Below are 21,658 nucleotides of genomic sequence, written 5' to 3'. Positions count from 1 at the left end.
CAGTCCAGCTCTCTGCTGTGGCCCGGGAAGGCAGTGGAGGATGGCCCAGGTGCTTGGGCCTCTGCACCCGCATGGGAGACCAGGAAGAAGCACCTGGTTCCTGGCTTTGGATTGGGGGCCACAGCAGCCATCTGGGGAGTAAACCAACAGAAGGAGACCACTCTCTCATTGTCTGTAACTCTACCTGTCAAATAAAAAATAATAATAAGTGGGCCTCAGAAATACTGGCCATCTGCACAAAGCAGCACCGTTTGTAATGGAAAATTGAGAATAACTCCAATGTCTACCAGTAGGCATAATAAATACTGTGTCTTACATCAAATACAGACCAGGAACTTTTCACAGAAATGAGGCGGCTCTTCTGTTAGTAGGGCTGCGCTGTGCTCTAGAGTTAAAGGCAACACGTAGTTAGGCAGATCGTATTGATATGCATGCTGTTTGTTTATTTATCCTCATCTACTTGAAAGTCAGAGTGGAAGCCAGAGTGAGAATCTTCCTTCTGCTGGTTCACTACCCAAATGTTCACAAGACCTGGGGCCGAGCCAGGCCTAATGCAGGAGCCCAGAACTCCAACCAGGTCTCCCACATGAGGGGCAGGGGCCCAAGCACCTGAGCCATCATCCAGGTTTCCCAGGATGCATTAGTAGGAAGCTGAGGAGCCTGGACCCAAACCTACACCCTGGTATGGGATGTGGGTGTCCCAAGCAGCGGCTTAACCTGCTGTACCACAATACCAGCCTCCGATATATATTTTTACAATAAATACATTGATTCACATGTAAACCCATAGTCTGTTTTCAACCCAGTAGCCAAAGTTATTCTCTCCAAATGTTGAGTCGGACCTGTTAGTCCTCTGCTCACATTAGCTCTCTTTCTCACTCAGGTTCAAAGTCAGGGTCCTCACTGATTTCCAGTCGCCTGCATCCCCTGAGCCCCTGCAGCTGCTCTGAACCACTGTGCCCCCCCCCCGCCCCCTTCCTTCTGACAGCTGCCTCTCACACACCTTCCTCCCGACAGCTGCCTCTCACCCTTGCTCTTCCCTTGGCCTGGACGCCTGTTCCCCGTGTGATCTTCAAGGCTTGCCTCCCCGAGGCCTTTGTCTCTGCCCAAATGACACTGTCCACAGAGACCGTCCCTGACCAGAGACGACGTTCTGGGGGCACATGCTCCTCCTCGGCCCACTCCTGGCCCTGGCACCTTTCATTCCACTTGCCTGCTGACCTGCTCTGCGTACCACGCCCACTCTTCTACCTGGTCTGCTCCCTTCTTTGTGGGCTGGTTGTCTGTCTCCTTCCTCTAGAATTGTAAACTTCCAGGGGCCGAGGGTTTTACATGTTTTATTGCTGCATCCCCAGAACATAGAATGATACCTGGCAGGCAGAACAGCTTAATAAATATTTATTGAATGAATAAAATTTCATTTTTATATGTACAGAAAAAGATGCGGGAAAATGCTGTACAAACTATAAAGGCAGTGACTGCAGGGAAGTGGGATTGGGGAGCTGTGGGGAGAACATCCCTTTGATTGGATGCATTTCTATTTTTTATTTTATTTATTTATTTTAATTTTTTGACAGGTAGAGTGCAGTGAGAGAAAGAGAGACAGAGACAAAGGTCTTCCTTTTGCCGTTGGTTCACCCTCCAATGGCCGGTGCGGCTGGCGCACCGCGCTGATCCAAAGTCAGGAGCCAGGTGCTTCTCCTGGTCTCCCATGCGGGTGCAGGGCCCAAGGACTTGGGCCATCCTCCACTGCCTTCCCTGGCTACAGCAGAGAGCTGGCCTGGAAGAGGGGCAACCGGGATAGAATCCGGCGCCCTGACCGGGACTAGAACCTGGTGTGCCGGCGCCACTAGGCGGAGGATTAGCCTGTTGAGCCACGGCACCAGCCAATTGCATGCATTTCTGAACCTCTGAAACATGCGCCATTTTTAAAATTAAAAACTAAACTAAAAATATTTGAGGGCCAGCGCTGTTGCGCAGTGGGTTAAAGCCCTGGCCTGAAGTATTGGCATCCCATATGGGCACCGGTTCTAGTCCTGGCTGCTCCTCTTCTGATCCAGTTCTCTGCTATGGCCTGGGAAAGCAGTAGAAGATGGCCCAAGTGCTTGGGCTCCTGCACCCATGTGGGAAACCCAGAAGAAGCTCCTGGCTCCTGGCTTTGGATTGGCACAGCTCCAGCTGTTGTAGCCATGTGGGGAGTGAGCCAGCGGATGAAAGACCTCTCTCTCTCTCTCTCCCCTTCTCTCTGTGTGTAACTCTGACTTTCAAATAAATACTAAATCAATCTTTTTTAAAAAAATATTTGAAGGTGGTGTAGGTTAAGCCACCACTTGGGATGCCCACAGCCCATATCAAAGTGCCTGGCATCAAGTCCCACTACCACTGCCCATCCAGCTTACTAATTTGCACCCTGGGAAGCAGCAGGTGATGGCTCAAGTAATTGGGCCTCTACCACCACACAGGAGACCTGGATTGAATTCCAGGCTCCTGGCTTTGGCCTGGCCCAGCCCTGGCTGTTGCAAAGACGTGGGGGAGTAAACAATAATTAGAAGATTCTCTGTCTCTCTCTTTCTTTCTCTCTCTCTCTCTGTTATTCTGCCTTTTAAAAAAATTAATTAATTAATTTGAAAGTTAGAAATAAATTTGTGACAAGGGATTCAAAGTTCAATAGGTTATTTTGCTTGCTTGTTTTAAAACAAGGCCTGTTCTTCATATAATTAAATGTTAGTTTGTACCTGGCCCATTTCTAGCTTCTGTACCCCTGCTTACTTGATAATGGCCAAGGCCACTAGACTCTGGTTTCTCCTGTCTACTCCCAGCTGCAGACACAGGATAGCACAGGTGGCGTCAAGGTTACAAAAAAACCTGGCTAATTAGCTAACTGCTTCTTGCTTTTGTATGCCTGCTTTCTGCTCACACAAAGCTCACATGCATAATCAAATGTCTGATAAAAAGTAGATTCTGCCTTTAAAAAGCCCCCACCACCGCAACTCGGGGCTGGCTGTCTTCACCGGACTTGCTCTGTGAGAGGTCAGTCGCCAGCTGGCTAGTAGACTCCTAATTTGACTTCAAAAGTCTCGCTGTGTTTTTAATCTGCGTGCCCCACAACAAATTGATCTTTCATCCATTGTTTTTCTCCCCAAATAGATGCAATGGCCAGGGATGGGCCAGGCAGAAGCCAGGAGCCTGGAACTCCAGCTGGGTCTCCCACATGGACTGCAGGGGTCCAAGCACTTGGGCCATCTTCTGCCACCTTTCCAGGCACATTAGCAGGGAGCTGGATTGGAAGGGGAGTAGTCAGGACTCAAACTGACACTCATATAGGATGCTGGTGTCACAGGCAGTGGCTTAACCCACTGCTCCACAATGCTGGCCCCTGCTCTGCCTTTTAAATAAATTAAATAAACTTTAAAAATTTAAACTGAACTTAATTAAATTAATAAATCTAATTTTTTATTAGATTAAAGCTGAATTATTTAAATTAAACACAATGGTTCCATCTCTTTTTCTAGGTCACTCAATATTGGGGGGACACTCCTTTCTGCAGACATGAAAAATAATTGCATAAAGAACTATCTAGACTTGTCTCCACTGTATGCACCATTTGAAATCCAGAGAACACCAGTCAGCCTGGTCTTTATGAAGTTCTAACACCATCAAATAACCCAAAAATGTAAGACACGTGCGCACACACACACACACACACTCTTGCTCAGGCTCTGGCAAAGCTTGCCCATGTCACGTACCCACTGGGTAAAAACCCTTTCTCATCCACACTCCCAACCTTTCCTTACGCTGTCCCCTCCCTCCAGCCGAGGGAAGGAAAGCCACCGGTAGTTCCCTGTGTGCTGTCCCCTCCTTGCTCTCAGGCAGGGTGGCCTGATGTGGTCCCATGGAGGCTACAAAGTTCACCCAGGGTTACAGGGAGCTCTAGAGACAAGAGCTGCTGCTTCTCCTGAACCAAATTGAACCTAATTTAGCATGGCAAGCATCGCAGGGACACAGTCACCCACCAGGACAGCTACACAAGCCTTCTGTAGGGTCAGGACTCCGAATCCTGCCTGCCCTGCCGGCCTCTGCACCTGCCCAGCTAAGGGGGTGGCAAGAGCCAGTGTCACCATCGCTTTGGTCGGGGATGGGAGCTCTTCTAAGTGTTCACGGGAACATGCTAAACAGCTGGATTGTTCTTACTTCTGTTTTCTTCTTTCTGTTAAAGAGCATCAGCTGGAACAAAAGTTCAGCCTATCTGGGAACCGCCCCTTGTGTGTGGACAGCTGCACTCGATTTTCAGTAAATCTTGGCAATGCACCAAATTTGAGCTTCTTGGCTATTGCTGAGAATCCTCCAAAACAAGTGGCCCTGAGTTCTGCTTTCTCATTCAGCAAAGCTGATTCATTGCTCCTTAGCTAAGCTTCATCTCTCAAGTCTTGTGACTCCACTGACACCTCAGAAAGAACAGCAACTCGCCCTTGAGGGGTCCCGGTACTGGAGTTCATCCTACTTGGGACCAGAATTCAGGCTTTGGAATCGGACAGTCAGGGAGATGTAGAGCAAGAGAACCAAGGGCTCTGAGCTTCAGTTTGTTCATCTGGTAAGTGGAGGTAACCTGGTGAGTTTACTGTTTGGGTTTAATGAGAAAATGCAGAATGAGGGCTTAGTGTTGCGCTTGTGACAATGCAAACTTAATAAACTACCACAATGACTGTAAAATGACCCCCCCCATTTTCCTCATCTGAGACTTTCCAGGCAGTGTGTCCTACAATTGCCCAGAATCATCTCTTATGACAAGCAAATCTCAAAACTGACCGCCCTGGAACTTCGTACCTGATTTACCAGAGGAACAGAATTGATGCTGCTCAGGGCCGGGTCTCTGATTCTTACACACACACACACACACACACACAGGGACCAAGAACATGCCATGGAACAGACGCTAGGAAGCGCCACGGGCTGAAGCTCTGGCAGCTGACGGCCCCTTAGTGTGGCCCCTACACAAAACTCTGGGCCGATGGGAGTATACTTAGTGCTACCATCGGTCATTGAGGCAACAACAGGAGCTGCACAATGGGGTGTGCAGAAGGCCCCAGTCCTGTCCCGCGGGGGAACCCCGAGCCGGGAGGACCACCAGCCTTCAGGTGCTTAAAGGGCAACCCTCTCTTCCCCTCAGGCTGCTTCCTGCTTTCTGTCCCTTGGGTTCCTGGCCACTGCAAGCCAGGCACAGTGCCAGGTACGGGCAAAGAGAGGTGAGTGAGACTGGAGGCCGCCCCCCCGGGCAGTTCCCGGTCCAGAAGGCAGGACAGATGCCAGCAGGACTGTGAGCAGATAAGGTGTCCCCAGTGTCCTCTGCCCAGACCTGCTGCTGGTTGCCTGTGGTGTTCATGGAGCTCAAGGCAGTTCTGTAGCAGGAATGTCTTGGGCTACTCACCACACTGGTTTTCCACATGGCTCTGGCCCACTCCACAGGGCTCCGCCCGGTGTTCTGATGTTCGGGGTGACTTTTTGGCCACGTTGAAGTCCAGGCCCGAGAGCTGGAGGTGGAACTGCTCCCCGTGGGCAGCCTTCCTGAGCGTGCGCACAGCTTTCCTCAGCCGCTTCTCTGTTCGCTTTACGAAGCAGTGCAGATCACAGGAAGCTACAGAAACAGGGCAGGGGGCCGGGAGGCGGTCAGGCTGTGAGGACGTCGGACCCACCAACACCCCGAGTTCCCTGTGGACTTGCGGGGCGGGGGGGGGGGGGAGCCCCAGAGGGGCCACCTGGCAGGCTGGGCAGCATTTGATTCCAATGGGAATTTGTTGACCAAAATGGTAACTTTGGGTTTTTTAGGAAGCAGAGAAAATCACCAGGTTCCGAACCAATTGGGTTTAGTTTGAGGGTGAACAAGCAAAACAAAACAGGAGATACTTCAGTGTTTGCGTGATTCTTCCCCCAAGAATGATGGAAAGAGAAAGGCGAGGAGACAGACAGGAGCAAGCGGTGAGCCCCTGGCACCGCCCACTGTTTGCACACCAACCTGTCGCCTCCCGCGGGCTAGTTTCAAGCTCAAACTCAACAGTGACCAACATTTCCTGAGGGGCGCTGGGTGGGCCAGGGGCTGCCGGGACGCGCTGGCCGGAGCTGCATGTAAGGTTTGCGTAGCGGAAGCTCTCTGTTACCGAGCTGCGCTTCTCTGTATGAAGAAACACAACGGTCGGAAGCCAAGTCCCGGCCAAGCACTCAGCTGCACATTCGCTGGAGCTCAGTAAACATTTCATGAACACGACTCCCACGGGACTCAACGATCCACTGCACGCGCCAAGACGCTGCAAGCCCTCAGCCCGGAGCACGATGACATTTTCACCGTGAAGGGCCAGTGTTGCCTCCTTCATAACTTCATGGTTTAGCTCTTAATTCTCTTGGTGGGCCAGTGCTGGATGCTTCCATCTGGTCAGCGACAGACGTGGAAGAGGAGCCTGGGGTGGGGTGGGGGGTGTCGTGCAGGCTGTGATGTGGATGTGCTCTGTGCTCACTGCTTTCTGAAAGCTAGGCTGTGAGGGACGGAGCAGGGGCCCCAGGGGAAAGAGGGAACTCATTCCTGCTCTGGGGCAAACCGACCTTGGAGTGATTCCAGCCCGAAAGAAAAGCTGGAAAGAACATCAACACTGATCTCTCATTTTTAAATAACTGGGAGCAGTGAATGGCACAAAGAAGGAGACAGTGTCCTGGAGGCGTCCAGGAGGCGAGCGGACCTGTGACACACGTGTGACACATCTCTGTTCCTGAACCTGGCTGTCCCCCCTCTCTCCACGGCTTCCAGTGGATTCAACCAGTGACTGTGAACCCCAACCAAAGACAAGGCCCACATATCACCCACACAATCTGTCTCAACTAGAAAACCTTACTTTATTGAACTAAAGTACCAGGGCATTTCAAATAGTTCATGGAATTAAAACATAAAAAATAATACTTTGAAACCCAGGTATCATTCTTTCGTAATACTCATTTTCCATGCATTTAAAAAAAAACCCTCATATTATCTGTATCACATTCTTCTCTAACATTTCAAGGATGTCCACAGCCACAGCCACAGGTCATCGGTGACCAAAGGAAAGAGGCAAACTAATTTCTCTATTTTCCCCGAAAGATCGATCTTGCCTTTTCAAAAGGCTAACTTCTCTTAAACTAAGCAGATGCTCATTTTGAAAATGTTCCCTTTCAATCACCCCACATCTATTTTTAAAAGACTGTTTATTTTGAAATGAATTCTGATCTATAGAAGAGTTGCTAAGAGAATGTAGAGACGTCTCCTGCACCTTCACGCCATTTCCCCCAAGGCTAACATCATGGGTTAACATCGTGCAGCTGTCAAAGCCAAGAAATCAGCCTGGGTAAACCCCACTAAGGAAACCACAGGGCTCATCTACTTGTAACTCATGCTTCTCCCACCCCTGACTGAAAAGTGTAAATGCTCACTGTGGAGAATTTGGAAAACACAGAAAACAGAATCCTTTGCCCTCCTCTCACCCAGATACAATCACTAGGAATGATATGGTGAGCCTCATTTTTTTCCCTTTGTGCCATACTTTGACTCACACAATTTGGATTATACTGGAACTCAATATGTTACTTTCCCCCTTTCCACCTCATTGTTATAACAAGAACATTTTCCCATGTCATTAAACATTCTTAGACAATATGCAAGAAGTTCATGAAAAATAGAGTTCAAAGATAAGTTTGTTTTGGTGCAAAAAAAAACCCTCTGACATCTGTGCATATGAACAGACTTCAACACATTCATGGCAAATGCATATTATGAAAAACTGCACAGATTTCAAAATGTTTTGTACCAAAACAAACATCTCTCATTTACCAGTATTACTAATTACTATTTGTATTTATTTATTTGGGGGCAGAGAGAGAGAGAGAGCTCTCATTTGCTGATTTACTCCCCAAATGTCCCCAACAGTCAAGGCTGGGTCAGGCCAAATCCAGGAGCCCTGACTCAACTGAGGTCTCCCCTGGGGTGACAGGAATCCAATTTCTTGAGTCATCACCACCATGTCCCAAGGTCTGCGTTAGCAGGAACCTGGAATCAGGAGCCAGAGGCAGGTAATAAGCTCAGGTAACTCAGATGTGGGATGCAGGAATCTCAACCACTGGGCTAAACACCCACCTCACAAGAAACTCTTCTTTTAATTTCATTTTCCCATGAACTCACTGAAGTACCCTCATATAGTTAATAGCTGCATAGTATTTCTACAAATGGAGGCACCAAAGTTGACCCTGGTTAGTTAACTTAAAAGAAGCAGTTCTTACATTCGAGTCCCTGCTCTACTCTCCATCCCAGCTGCCTGCTAGTGCACACTCTGGGAGGCAGCACAGGATGGCTCAAATATGTGGGTCCCTGCCACCCACATGGGAGGCCCACACCGAGCTCCTGGCTCCTGGCTTCAGCCTGAGCCAGCCCTAGCTCTTCTGGGCATTCGGGGAGTGAACAAGCAGATGGAAGATCTCTCTCTAACTCTCTGTGTGTGTGTGTCTCTCTCTCTCTGTCTCCCTGCCTTTCAAATACATCTTTTAAAAACACAATCAAAAGCAACTAGTTATAAGCTTTATGTTCATTTGTTTGTATGACTTTTTTGAAGGTAGACCCAAGAAAGAAGTCCAATACAGGAATCCTGATCTCTTTGTTTTTAATCTGCACAAGTATCCTATGAAGTAATAGTGGAAATGTGAGCTGGGAAAGAAAGAGGAGGGGTGGTTTCTGCTTGTTTCACTAGGCCAGTTCTACTTGGATGGCATTTGTTCTGCTGAAGCCAATGGAATCCCTGCTTCCCAAAACCAGACTCAGCAGGAAAGCTGGCTATGACATCTTTGTTCGTCAAAATTATCCCTTCTCAGCCAAACCTCTTTTCTTTTTTTGCTTATATTTCAAGCAAAGTCTAAGATCTAGAAAATGTAACCCAATGTGGTCACAAATGCTAATTCATTGTGAGCCCTCATTGACTCCTGTGAACCCACAGGCTTGCCCAGAGCTCCATGACCTGCACCTGCCTCCCACAGGAGGCCCTGCCATGCAAGCTCTGGCTATCCAGGGGTGCTAGGTTAGGCTCTGCTCCCCAGGGATGACAGGCCCTAGCGGCTCTGAGTGGTCCCACCCCACCTGCCACACTCCTGTGGCAGCTGGACTACACACGGCCCTCCCACGGAGCTCCAGCTCTGTTCTGGGCCCCTCTCCCAACATGCAGGCCAGCTCCCTGACTCCATACCTGGTAGCGCAGGTCGCGGACCCCCGGCAAACAGCTCAGCCTTTGTCAAACTACACTTGCCTTCATTTAGCTTAAACGTTACACTTGTCCTGATGGTGGCGACATCTTCAGAAAGAAACAAGCGAGAGAGGTTACCTTCAGAGGCACCCGGTGGGTGACAGCGAGCTACCCCGGCTGGGTCCCACACCACATGCTACACACCCTGAGCCCTCTCTCCGCCTGAGACCAAGAAAGCTTCAGATCATGGAGCGCCCATTACTCTGGACGCCAGCTGCTTCCTCAGCATCGCACTCAAGCCCTCGGGAGGGCAACGAGTCCCGTGTTGGTGCATAACAAAGAGAGGGTCCCCAACAGCCCCAACAGGAAGATGAAAGATGGAGTTCTTTCTGTGCCTTCTTAAGGGAGAAGGCCAGGTAACTCCGCAGTCCAGATTTGGGTAGGAGTGTTGAAGGAAACCGTGGAGGCTGGCACAGACCCTCCTGGGAGGACAGGGCAGAGGGAGCTGCCACTCCAGACCAACGTGGTGCCCACTAAGCACGGCTGGGGCTGCCAGGGTGTGGGAGCAGCCAGGGTCCCACTGTGAGGGCCTGATGAGCAAGATTCTGTTCTTCTCCTCTAGTCTGCCTTAACCATATGTTAGGCTCCGGGATCCATGCCCCAATTCCAATTCCAGCTCTCGAACTCATGGTGAGAATCTGAGCAAGTTGTTCAATCTCCCTAAGCCTCAGTTTCCTTGTCTGCCAGACAGACACCATTGCAGTAGCTCCAGTACCGGGCTGCTGTGAGAGTTCAATGAGACGATGCCCTCCCCCCGGCCCCACCGTGGGAAATGTCCAGTCGATAGCCTGGTGTGCGATAAGCTCTGTAAGTCAGAATACCTATCAGCTCTGTCCTTGCTGAAATCACCACGGAACCATCACAGAGGGATTTGGTGCCACACACAGTGATGTCCGCTCTGGCTGAGCCCAAGCATCTGGCAAAAGGGGCAGGGAATGACAGTACTTGGGCCTCTGGGCCCCGGGCTGCCTGGCCTCAGGTGCCGCTCCTCTCATCTGGCTCTTCTGAGTCACCTCTCTGAGCCCAGCTCCTGCCTGCGGTTAAGGAGGGGAACACTTGCACTGATGCTGCTGCAGGCGGCTGTAGGACGGGTGAAATCAGCTAACACACCTAACACAGGGGCTAGCATGTTTCACGGCTCAGTCGATGCTGGTGAGCCATGACCGTCTTGCTTTGCTCATCTTTGTAACACAGGCATCAACATGTACTACGGTCCTCATCCGGGTGTTCTCACGACATGGTGCCAAAGGTATCCACACTGGGGCCTCCTGAGAACTGCAGATTTCATTCTTAGCCTTTCGACAAGCCAGATGGGTTTGATAGAACCAGAACAGCCCCTGTTCCTCCTGCTCTGTGCACGCTGGTCTCCATCAGTGCCATGTGCTCCTGGCACATTTCCTGCTGGGGCTTGCAGGTGCTCAGGGGCACAGGGACACCCACATCTCCTCGTGTCCGAGCTCTGTGGGCCTCTGTCCATTATGATGGCCCACCAAGGCTGGACAAGGCACCTCCTAGCACACAGTGCTCATTCAGTGTCTATCCCAGGGGAGGGGGTTTTAGGATGCAAGGCTGCAGCTAAGGACACCCTATTGTGTGCTCATGGCATCGAGAGTCAGAAAAATGAAAACAGAGCCAGTGCCCAAGAACAGCACCCCACACACGCAGCCCTGTGGGCACAGCGAGCCCCCGCAGAGAACACACAGATGTGGTCATTACCCCTAAAGGCAGAGTCATTGGATTTTTGCTGTTTGCTCCTGAGAGGAGAGGGAGAGCCGCAGGCGACAGAGTAGGCCTCTTGCAGTCCTAACAGACAGAACGTGGGTCGTCAACCATGGAAGCAAGGTCCCCCCCTGCAGCAGCTCAGTCTCCCCCACCCTTGCTCTACAGGAGCTTCCAGGAAAATGCCCAGCTTATAGGGTCTCAAAACATGGGCTTCCGGTGGCCAGCAGGCATGTGGTCTGGGACCTGGAAGCGCTTTGAGGGTAGCTGACACCTAGGGGCCAGGAAGACCTGGCTCCGGCATGAGGACCTGCCCTGGGTCCTGGGCCCCACTCACCTGAAGAGAGGTGAATGCCAGAGTGACATCTTAGGAAGCACCTGTCTCCTCCGCCACTCTTACTGCAACGCAGGGACACGGGGGCTGACGCACTAGTGGGCAGGAGCCCCTTCACTTCTAGACAGGACAAAACACAGACACTTACGGAGAGAGAGAAGGGCATTTCCCCCAAGGGTCACGAGGCCGGCAGAGCCCATGCACCACAGGCCCCGAGAAAAGAAAGGAGGGCTGGCGCCCCGCACAGAACACCGACGCCAGGCCTTACTTCCCGCCCAGGGAGAGCAGCCCGGAGAGGCAAGTTTTCCATGCAGGAAAGCAACCAGGAAAACAGAAGTAAGGCCCAACCAATGCAGAAGCACAGACAGAAATACCAAAGAGCCTGCAAAGTATCTCCTGTTTTTGAACTCTTTTTTTTTTTTTCTTTTAAAAAAAAACGGCTGCTGCCCAGGGGAGCAGAAGTGGGTGGCGGGTGGCAGCGCTGGCGCCGCCGTGCCCCTTACCCACGCAGTCTTTCTGATTCCAGTGGAGCTTGTACCCCGGATGGCACTGGCACTCGTAGCTGCCTGCTGTGTTCACGCAGACCTGCTCACAGCCGCCGTTGTTGACGCTACACTCGTCGGTGTCTGCGGGACAAAACACTCCCTTGTCATGGCAGGCCGGCCACTGGCGCCACCCCTCCCCTGAGGGAAGGGCAGCAGGGGAGTCGCCTGATGGAAACGCACCAAGCAAAGGGAAGGTGCTGACTGCCTTGAGGCTGTGCCCTTGGCATCTGCTGGCCCCGCTCCCCACTCAGCAGATTTCCTTGTAAGAGCCTCACTTGGCAGTCTCAAGGTCAAGTTGCATTCTCAACCTCAGAAAGGACCGCACTGTATGTTCAGCTGGTCAGCCTTAGCCACTGCACAGGCTTCAAATGTCAGCGGCACCATCCTCCCGGGCCACACAGCAGGGAGGTGGCAGGCAGGACTCCCCGTCGGCCGTTGACACGGCACAGAGAAGGGAGCGATGCGCCCCGATCCCCGGCCACCTCTGACAGAGGCCAGACACACAGGTGTGCTTTCCCTTAGGGTTGGGTCTCTTTTAGACTGTAAGGGTTTGTTTTCAGCAGTTCCAAGAACGGGTCGAAAGGGAGAAGGGGGAGCAGGCATTGGATGCCGTTATGCAGGCCCCTGCATCCCATACCGGAGTGCCTGGCCTTGGGTTCCTGCTCTGCTTCCCATCCAGCTTCCCACTAATGCACACCTGGGAGGCAGCAGGTAATGGCTCAGGGACTTGGGTCCCTTCTACCCACATGGGAGACCGGTGTGGAGTTCCAGGCTCCTGGTTTCAGCCTGGCCCAGCCATGGCTATTGTGGACATTGGAGGGGTTGAGCCAGAACCCTCTATGTCTCTCTCTTTCTCCTTGCCTCTCAAGTAAATAAAAATATATTAATTTTGAAAGAAGGGAGACAACATTATCTCTAGCAAATCACCACTCTCACAGGACTGGGCAGGAAGTATACCAGCCAGGGCTCCAGAAATCTTCCAAATCCTTGGGATCTAATCCTAGACATTCTGGGTTGGAATCTGTGTTCTCAAAGCTTGCGGGGGAATGTGATGACAGAGGGAGCAGAGCGTGAGTCAGCTGGCATCAGGTCTGATCCATGCCAGTGCCTGCCTGACCATAAGGTTCTGAGACAGGAGAATGTGTTCCTAAACGGGCACAGAACAGAGAGTCACACAACGGTTCCACTTCCAGCTCAAAGCCCTAACTGCGGAGCTCCAACAAGGCTCTGCAGCCAGTTCCTATGCACCCCAGGGCTGCCACTTGGCTGGGGCCGGGCCAAGCCTCTCTGAGGACTGCAACTTTACCATCTGCCGAGAAGTTTGGAAGGGTAGGGTACACAAGGAGTCATGGCTAAAAGGGCTCGGCTCCTCCCCGTGTTCCCGTTCACAGCAGCTGTGTTACAGGGACAGCGGTGGGGAGATTCTCCTCAGCAACTGCTTTCCTAATGCCCCACTGCACAGGGCTGGGAGTGTACCCTTCACCCCCAGAGTAGGACAGTGAACTCAGGCCCTGCTCGCCCTGCCATCTCCTCACCTCCACAGTGGGTAAAGCCGTACAGGGTGTACCCTTTGTTGCAAGCACAAGCAAACGTGCCAGGGTGGTTGATGCAGCTGTGGTCACAGGTCCTGTCCAGAGAGCACTCATCCACATCTGTAAGTGTCACAGGAAGAGCAGAGCTGAAACCAGCTGTGCTGGACGCTTGGGGAGAAGAGGTTTATAACACACACCAACTGCTGACCAGCGCCCAGAGCCACACACACAGGCTGAGAGGCTATCCACTCTCTCTGCTGACTTGTGTTCAAGAAGCTATTGAGCACCGACAGAGTACACTCACTGCCGGGGCCCTTATTTCCAAATTCTGGTGCAAACTGCACCTGCCTCAAAGCTCAGTTGGTCTCTCTCATTCTTGCTTATTTGCAGGGCTGAGTAGTTTAAAATACTTAAATGGAGCCAGCATTTGGACTAGCAGCTAACATGCCAGTCAGAATGCTCGCATCCCATACTGGAATGCTTGAGCTCAACACCTACCTCTGACTCCTGACTTCAGCCTCCTACTAATGCAGAGCCCAGGAGGCAACAATGATGGATCAAGTAACTGGGCTCCTGTCATCCACAGGGAGACCTGAAGTGAGTTCCCAGCTCCTGGGATTTGGCCTCATGGCTTTGGAGGGGAGTGAACCAGAACATGGGAGTGCTCACTCTCTGTTTGTCTCTGCCTCTCAAACAAATAAAAATTTTTACAACATTTACATGAAGGCAAATGAGCTAATATACCTAAAAAGGGCTTTATAAACTTTATTATAAATAACAATGCTAGGGGCTGGTGCTGTGGTACAGTGGGGTAAGCCGCCACCTGCAGTACCAGCATCCCATGTGGGCACCAGTTTGAGTCCCAGCTGCTCCATTGCTGATTCAGCTCCCTGCAAGTGCTTGGACCCCTGCATCCATGTAGGAGACCTGGATGAAGTTCCTGACTCCTGGGTTTGGCTGGGCCCTGGATATTAGGGCCATTTGGGAAGTGAACCAACAGAAGGAAGATTGATCTCTCCCTCTCTCTCTGTAACTATACTTCTCAAATAAATAAATAAATCTTTAAAAACAATGTTAGCTCTGAGTGTTACTATTGGTAAAACAACAACACTTTTATAAGCTATAAAAAAACTGAAAGGCAAAAACACTTGGGTTGGAGCTAAATCTGGTTCCCATTGCTTTCAGATCTTTCCCAAAATTAGTCTTCTAATTTCTAATTAGGCTAGTGAATTATGAGTTTTAATGCCCTCTGTGCCAAAAGAATGAGCATTCTTTCAGTTAATATCCTTAGTCATTTTCCACCATGAACACAGAAACAGGTGATCAAGCTTTAGACTGGATCCTCTTGGCCAGCGTCTTGTTTCGCTCCTCCCCTGGGGTCCCACGTGTCCCTATCTTCCTGGTTTGGTGTGGACGCGTCCTTGGCTGCTGCTAGGGTCAAGCGAACGAGCCTCAGGAGGCTGCTGTGTCCATCTGGCCACCTCTTCTTCCCTGGCCTGGCCCGCACATCTTTCCTGCAGACCAGAATCCTGGCGCCTCACTCTCCCAGCTCTTTGGGAAGGTTTTAACAGAGTTACAACTCGTGTCTGCAAAGAGACAAAGCAGGCCCAGGGCAGCTCTCGGCTACAGCCAACTAGTCCAGTGCCAGCCCATTCTTTCAACACTGAATGTGCCATGAGAAACTGCATTAATAAAAAAGCAAACATTTGGGTGGAATGGGAGGAATGAAAAGGGGCAATTCTTACAAAACGTCTTCATCCCTAGCTTTTCCCAGAAATCCTGGCGATTTCTTCAGTAAACTTGTTCTGTGCAAATATTTGTTCTCCCAAGACTGATCAGTGAAAAATAAGAAAAAGTCAATTTCTTCCCTAGCAATCGATGCCATTCTATGAAATCTGTTTTTAATATCAGCCACTTGTTGAGAAAGTGGACTTATTCGGTAGCTGATTTTGGCGGCTCACTTGGGGTTTTTGGTTTGCCAAAAATAATGAGATCACTTTTCTAATTCCTTTTTAATGTGTTTACATAGCTTAAAAAGGATTGCTTGCCCTATACATTATGAAACATTACGTGTAACGGCAAATTGGCTTTCCAAGTCAAACTGCAGAAACCACACAATCATCATGCAGAATTAACTCACTGAATTTAGAGGAGAATCTACAAATTACATTTTAAGGACAAACCCAGAAAGCAGACAGACATAATTCATGCTGTGAAATTAAAAAGATGTAATGTTTCATCTTTGTTATCTGAAGTAAAATCAGATATTATATTGATTTGGATTTAGTTCTGATATTTCTAAAATAATCGTAATAAGGCAGTCCTTTTTCCCAGAAATGGAGCAATTATGAGTGACAGTATGCTTTCCCTGAGAGCTTCTTCCTGTATATCGATAGGACATAAAAGGTGCTTATCTAAAAATAAGTGATGGCTCCCACCACTCAAAGCAGCTACTACACCAATGGCTGTCCAGAGGAACCCCCTCTTCCCCTGTACATGGGAAGCATGCGTCTGAGAAGGGGCTGTCAAGCTACCTAAAACGAGCCACTATCTCTCCTCCACCACCCCTGCCTCCCTCTCCCCGGGCATCAACAGGTCATTTAAAACAAGGGCTGTAAGGACCAGGATGAGACCAACAGGGACCCAGTCTTGGTTATGGATTGATCCCAGCCTTTTGCTAAGAAGGTAAATTTACAGATTTTTGCCATCAGCTTTTGTTGCAGTTTTAATAACATTAAAAGAAATTTCAGAAGAGGAAAATTATTCATCACCTCCTCCGCGGCCCCCGCCAAGGCTGGGCTGTCTGCCACGCTTCCTTCTAGCCATGCACTCTGTGACAATCACGCCAGACGCGTGCTTCGAGGGGTTCTCTGATGGCTGATCACTCAACTTCTAACATACATTGGCCAGCAACATCCGTGTGTGTGTCCCAGGGAAGTGAAGCCCGTGTTGGAGGCTGGACGGGGACGCCCCAGGAGCTGGGCTCTGCGAGGGGCTGGCTGCATTGTCTCTGAGCGTCTCTGCTCCCGTGTGTGAGCCACCAGCACATACCTTGGCAGGACTTCTCATCTGTTAATAATTTAAATCCTTTCCTGCAGCTGCAGTCAAAGCTGCCCACGGTGTTTTTGCAGAAATGATCACAACCCCCATTGCGGGTCTGGCACTCGTCAACATCTGGAACAGGCAAGCATCGGCCAATCAGAGAGCAGCACTCTCCCGGTTCCCCCTCGCCCCTCAGGAAGGAAGACAGACCCAGACCAGCGTTCAAGACCCTTTGCTGATATCTTGAATCTACACGTTTCCCTGTTGACTGAGCCAGTCTTGAAAGACAAGTGCCTCAGCCTCCGGAGAACTGTGGCTAGGGTGCCCCGAAGCAAACGGGAAAGGGTGGCAATGTCCCGTCCTCATGTCCTCATGCTGGTGTTACGCTCTCAAGATAAGATGGTTCCCTGTCGTATATTTTCTATTCCAGTTTAATGATTAAATCTCTAAGGGATTAGAGCATTCCTTTTGGAGAATTACACAATGATCAAATAGCTCCAATGCTTTTAAATGATTGCTGATTCTCAATCTTATCTCCTCTCAGTTTCATCTGGTAACCGGTTATCTCCCTTTATCACGCTGAAGAACCAATCCTTTGTACTCTTGCCCACTACATACTAGCAGTCACTGGGGTCTCGCTTCATCAGTAAAAGTTAATATTTCAGTTATTAATTAAGTTCTCTGGATAATAATCTTGGCTGTTATTTACATAATAATCTCTAGGCTATTATTTATGATATGTTGATATTATCTCCTGCAAATGAATGTTCCCTGCACTGCCTTTTTCTAACAAGGCCACTGCCTGAAATGAAGTACTTAATGCTTACAGAGGCTGACCTCTTCGACAGGGAATGTAATTAAGCTGGTTCTAATGGAGCTTACTCAGTTATAACCATCCAGTGGCCCAGGAAAGAAAAGTTTCCCTTGGTATGAATCGTGAGCAAACCTGGAGTTACTCAGGGAGTGTGAGGGGAAGAGCCGCCTTCATCCCTTTAGCCCCAGCAGCACGGGGCTCCCTCCGAAGCCGGGCCCCCCAACTTCCCTGGAGAGGCGAAGGCTACCTTTACAAGTCTTCCCATCCGACTGGAGAGTGAATCCAACGGGACAGCTGCAGTGCACACCTGTCGAAGTATCTTTACAGGTGCGATCACAGCCTCCATTGTTGACAGCACATGTCTCTGACAAGCGGGAAGAAAGGCAGTTAGCTTCTTAAAGAAGTGCTGATACTGCTGTTAATATTTGACAAAGTCCGTGAACACCAAGACGCTCGCAGGGGTACTCACAGTCACACCCCAAATCTCTGCCACCTGCAGGTGAGATAGAGGGAGGGCAGGTGCAGAGCCTCCCGCCCATCTCAATGAGGCAGCTGGTCAGGGTGACCACAGGGGTCAAGATGTCACCCAGCCTGCAGAGCCATTCCCCGCTGCTAGCAGATTTCAAGCCACTACAAGTTCCAGTCGGTCCACAGACAGCCACCTGCTGACAACAGCCACACCCAGCAGGTGAGATGTGAGTGCAGAACAGGCAAGGGGACATGTCCCTTTCCCAGTCCTCTGCCATGAACCTTCTCCTTTCAATCCGAGCAATGGGCCAAGCATTGCTCTAGTTGCAGACTAGGGCCGTCATCCTCACAGCAGCCAACTGACTCAGGTGAGAGCTCACCTTTTCCTGAAAGGAGGAAGCCCCATCAAAGCTACCGGGACACTAAGCCAGGGTCATCAAATCACAGCTCAGGACACAAGGAACAAGGAGCAAACGGCCTTCCCGTCCGTGTTTCCTACAGTGATCCTGTGCAACGGACAAGCCACACGCAGCAGCCATTCAATCGCTAGCACCCGGGTACTCAGACGTGTGAATTCACTTCCGAGGCTGGCTCATTTGACAGCTGGGGGAAACAAGCTTGGTTGCAATTTAGTATGTTTCCTCTCCAAACCTCACTAAAATGAAAGACTTTTTAAAGCAAAAATCCTTAAGGACAGAGAAAACGGAAAACACAGTAGCTGGAAGATGTGACCCATTCACGTGAGTGAGGGAACGGCAGCTGACGAGCAGAGAGCTGAATCCTAGGAGTCTTCAGAAGGGGTGCAACAGGCGGCAAGCTCGTGAGAGCCACAGAACCCGGACAGGCCCAGGGATGGAGGAGCCAGCTACGGGAGAGGCAGCCCTGGGGATGGAGTTAAAAAGAGGATGACAGATTGAAGTCTGTGTAAGAAACAGACAAACCCCCAAGCTTCTCCCTGACCCCGACAGCTTCTCCCTTCCCCGTGCCGGCTGCTGCTGCAGAGGAGCACACCCACTGGAGAAGCTGGACCGGATGGAGCGCCGGCCTCGGGTGCACCAGGAACAGCAGAGCAGGAGAGGGAGCACAGTCCACGGCCCGAGAGATCTGGGCACCCCCTGTTCTCCCGAAGGATTCCCCGCCAGCTAAGCCACCCTGCCCAAGAGAAAAGACCCATAGGTATTAGAGGCTCTCCAAATGAATGGCTGAGTGGCTGTCTAGTCATCCAAACAGGAAGTCCCACCCCCGCCAGGCAGAACATCCCACCGGCTCGGCAGACTTTCCCTATTGAACACGAAAAAGCAGTCAGGAGTCATCAGGTGTTTTAGGAAAGCCTCTGATGTGGAATAGACACGGCAAATCAAACAGGGGGAAAGAAACCCGGAGGAAACAGTAAACACTACAAACGAGAAGTTAAACTCTTGCAACTAATTTCCTCAAGGAGGGAAGCGAAGCACCCAGGAAAGAAGATACAAGTTCTCAACGCAAAAGACTGAAAGTCAGATAAAAAAAAAAAAAAATTAGGATTTGAAAACAGATATGAACAAAGAATCCTGCAGAAAGATTAGAAGAGAAAAATGAAGGACCTTCTAGAAAGAACAAAAATACAGAGAAAAGGAGGGAGAGAGAGAGTGAATCCAGGAATTACAACAGCCACTGACAAGCATGCCAGAGAGAAGCAGCAGGGAAGATAAAGTGAAGAAACCTGTCAAAGAAAAAGTACAAGAAAATTTCCGAAAGCCAAAGAACCTGAACGGCCCCCATGAAGGTACTCAGCACCACAGGCGGGCGGAGTCCCGCAGTGAGAGCGCGAGCGTGGAGCTTCAGGTCACCAGGGACAAGGAGATCTGAAAACCTCCAGAGAGAAACTTTCACAGGGTCACACGACGCATCGAGAATAAACATGACCTGAGACCCTTCAAAACAGCACTGCATGCCTGGAAATGACAGTGTGCTAACGAAACTGCTGGAACATTCTTCCTAGCTCCGACGGCTACACCAAGCAGGGCTCTGCGTGAATGGTGAGGGCAGAAGAGGAGGGCGTTTCCAAGCGTGCACAGATTTTAAAACGCTCGATCATTCACCACGTGAGCTAACAAAAGACAAGATGGAGGGTGCACGAAACAAGTCCTCGGCTGCTCTGCAGGGCGTGCCTCCAGCCAACAGGTCAGGCCAACTGGAGCTGGGTAGAAGCCTCAGCAGAGGCTTTTAAAAGCAGAAAAGTGCATTAATATGTTACCTGCCATATTTAAACATAATCAAGTGGGTTTGAGAGCTCTGTCAGAAGTGTGCAAAAGAATGAATGGAAACTAAAAAACTAAGAAGACAAAATACAAGAGTAGCGTATGCTATGATGCAAGGGCGAGTCATAGCTAGGTATTCATAGCTACAATAGCGTGAACACATAGGATGGATTTGAGTTGTGATGCAACTGCATCAGGGGTATGGCAGCGAGGATGCCTGTGTGTGTGCACCGGGGTAGGCAGAGCTGGGAAAGGTCAAACCTGGTCATCCCTGGCTGGGAGTCCCAGGCTACTCTCCGGGACTGACACAAAGGAGACCACTGCACACACTTCACTTTTCAGCAAGTTGGGGGAGGGGGGCCTCTGGCAAACCAGAAGGGAAAGTTATGAGACACTGATGTATTTCATTATGAGCGATAATTCGCCTTTTGAAGTATTCATATGTATGATTTTGGTTTATTACAATTAAGCATAATAACTTTGAAAAGGCTCCGGAAAGTTACCTGCTTGGTAACCACGGATGGTCCCACATCCAACTTGACTATTAAATCTAAAAGCTGACAGGAGACCGGTTTGCTCTGGTCCAGCCCATCTTGTTCCAGAATAACAGTGTGTCAGCGGCTCTGTCTGGTTCCCACCCCGCGGCCACTGCCTCTACTGCTGCTCCTGTCCCCAGCTCCATTGCTGGACCCACCCGCCGGCCTCCCCAGGCCCTCAGCCAGCGGCTGCTCCCCTCCATTCAGCTCTGGTGCCATGACGATCAGCTGGGTGAGAAATAGAAGGCTGGGTGGGCACAGCCCTGGACAGACAGCCAGGCTGAGCCTGGGCCCCCCAGAGCGCCTCCAGAGCTCTGGTCACCTGCAAGGGTGGGAACTGACGCTCACAGCCCACCCACCAAGGCCCAGTGCTGGACTCCCACCCCTTGGCCATGTCCCTGTCTGAACTGAGCTTCCTAATAATCCTAGGAGGTAGATTTTTAAAGAATGACCAAGAGACAGAGGCTCAGGGCAGTCTGCCAAGTGTCACTGCTAGCTGGGGCAGCCCGCGGTCATTAACCTGGTTATTCTGACAGCCTGGCTGGGGTCTTGGATGGTGATTAGGCAGCAGCGGTGGGTGAAAAACAGACACACCCTGGCTCTGCTCACCCCATGTGTCTGATCTGAGGGCACAGGCGCCCCACATTCAGGCCACTTGCAGTGAGCGGGCAGGGGAGCGGCGCCTACCCATGAGCAGCCGTCGCTTCACCCGCTTATCCCCGTCAGCCACAGACGTGGTGTTGCTCTCCGTCCCCTCCAGCGCCGCGTCCTCTCGCTCTACAACAGAAGCCAAAGACCACAGGGCTCAGACCGAATGAGCCGGGTTATTTACCCCCTACACAAATCCTAGCCGTGAGAACAAGGTAGACCATTTGACTCTCTTCACTCAATCAATGGGTGCTGTCGCAAGACTCTGCGGAAAATGTAGCACATTCAATCCCGCAGAGCCTTAGAAACATAAAATATGGCAAAAGGTTGTGAAGTACCCGCTACCAACCAAAGAGACATCAAGGCATGCCAGCTTCAGATTTGCTCCGAACCCCTAGTCCAGGACAAAGAGAGCCATGGCCCTAGGAGCTCCCACAGTGCAGCTAGCAGGGGGCACTCGCGAAGGGCAGGACAGGCC

General features: G+C 50.7%; 1 protein-coding gene across 4 annotated transcripts in view; it reads right to left on the bottom strand.

Annotated features, from left to right (window-relative positions):
• Positions 1-21,658, bottom strand: part of SCUBE2 (signal peptide, CUB domain and EGF like domain containing 2) — a 71,793-nt gene that overhangs the window by 24,400 nt on the left and 25,735 nt on the right. For 2 of the 4 annotated variants that reach the window (XM_062196531.1, XM_062196534.1), the window contains 10 exons: positions 21,220-21,309; positions 17,536-17,652; positions 16,484-16,606; positions 13,436-13,552; positions 11,859-11,981; positions 11,359-11,475; positions 11,019-11,105; positions 9,246-9,350; positions 6,011-6,166; positions 5,426-5,632 (listed from right to left, as the gene is read on the bottom strand). In XM_062196531.1, the coding sequence (XP_062052515.1) occupies positions 5,426-5,632; positions 6,011-6,166; positions 9,246-9,350; positions 11,019-11,105; positions 11,359-11,475; positions 11,859-11,981; positions 13,436-13,552; positions 16,484-16,606; positions 17,536-17,652; positions 21,220-21,309 (1,242 nt within the window). The remainder of the gene's footprint in view (positions 1-5,425; positions 5,633-6,010; positions 6,167-9,245; positions 9,351-11,018; positions 11,106-11,358; positions 11,476-11,858; positions 11,982-13,435; positions 13,553-16,483; positions 16,607-17,535; positions 17,653-21,219; positions 21,310-21,658) is intronic. The other 2 variants (XM_062196532.1, XM_062196533.1) reach the window with 2 other exon arrangements.

The sequence above is a fragment of the Lepus europaeus genome, chromosome 7 (genome assembly GCF_033115175.1).
Source record: "Lepus europaeus isolate LE1 chromosome 7, mLepTim1.pri, whole genome shotgun sequence".
Lineage (NCBI taxonomy): Eukaryota > Metazoa > Chordata > Mammalia > Lagomorpha > Leporidae > Lepus > Lepus europaeus.
This window is presented reverse-complemented; position numbering and strand designations above follow the sequence as displayed.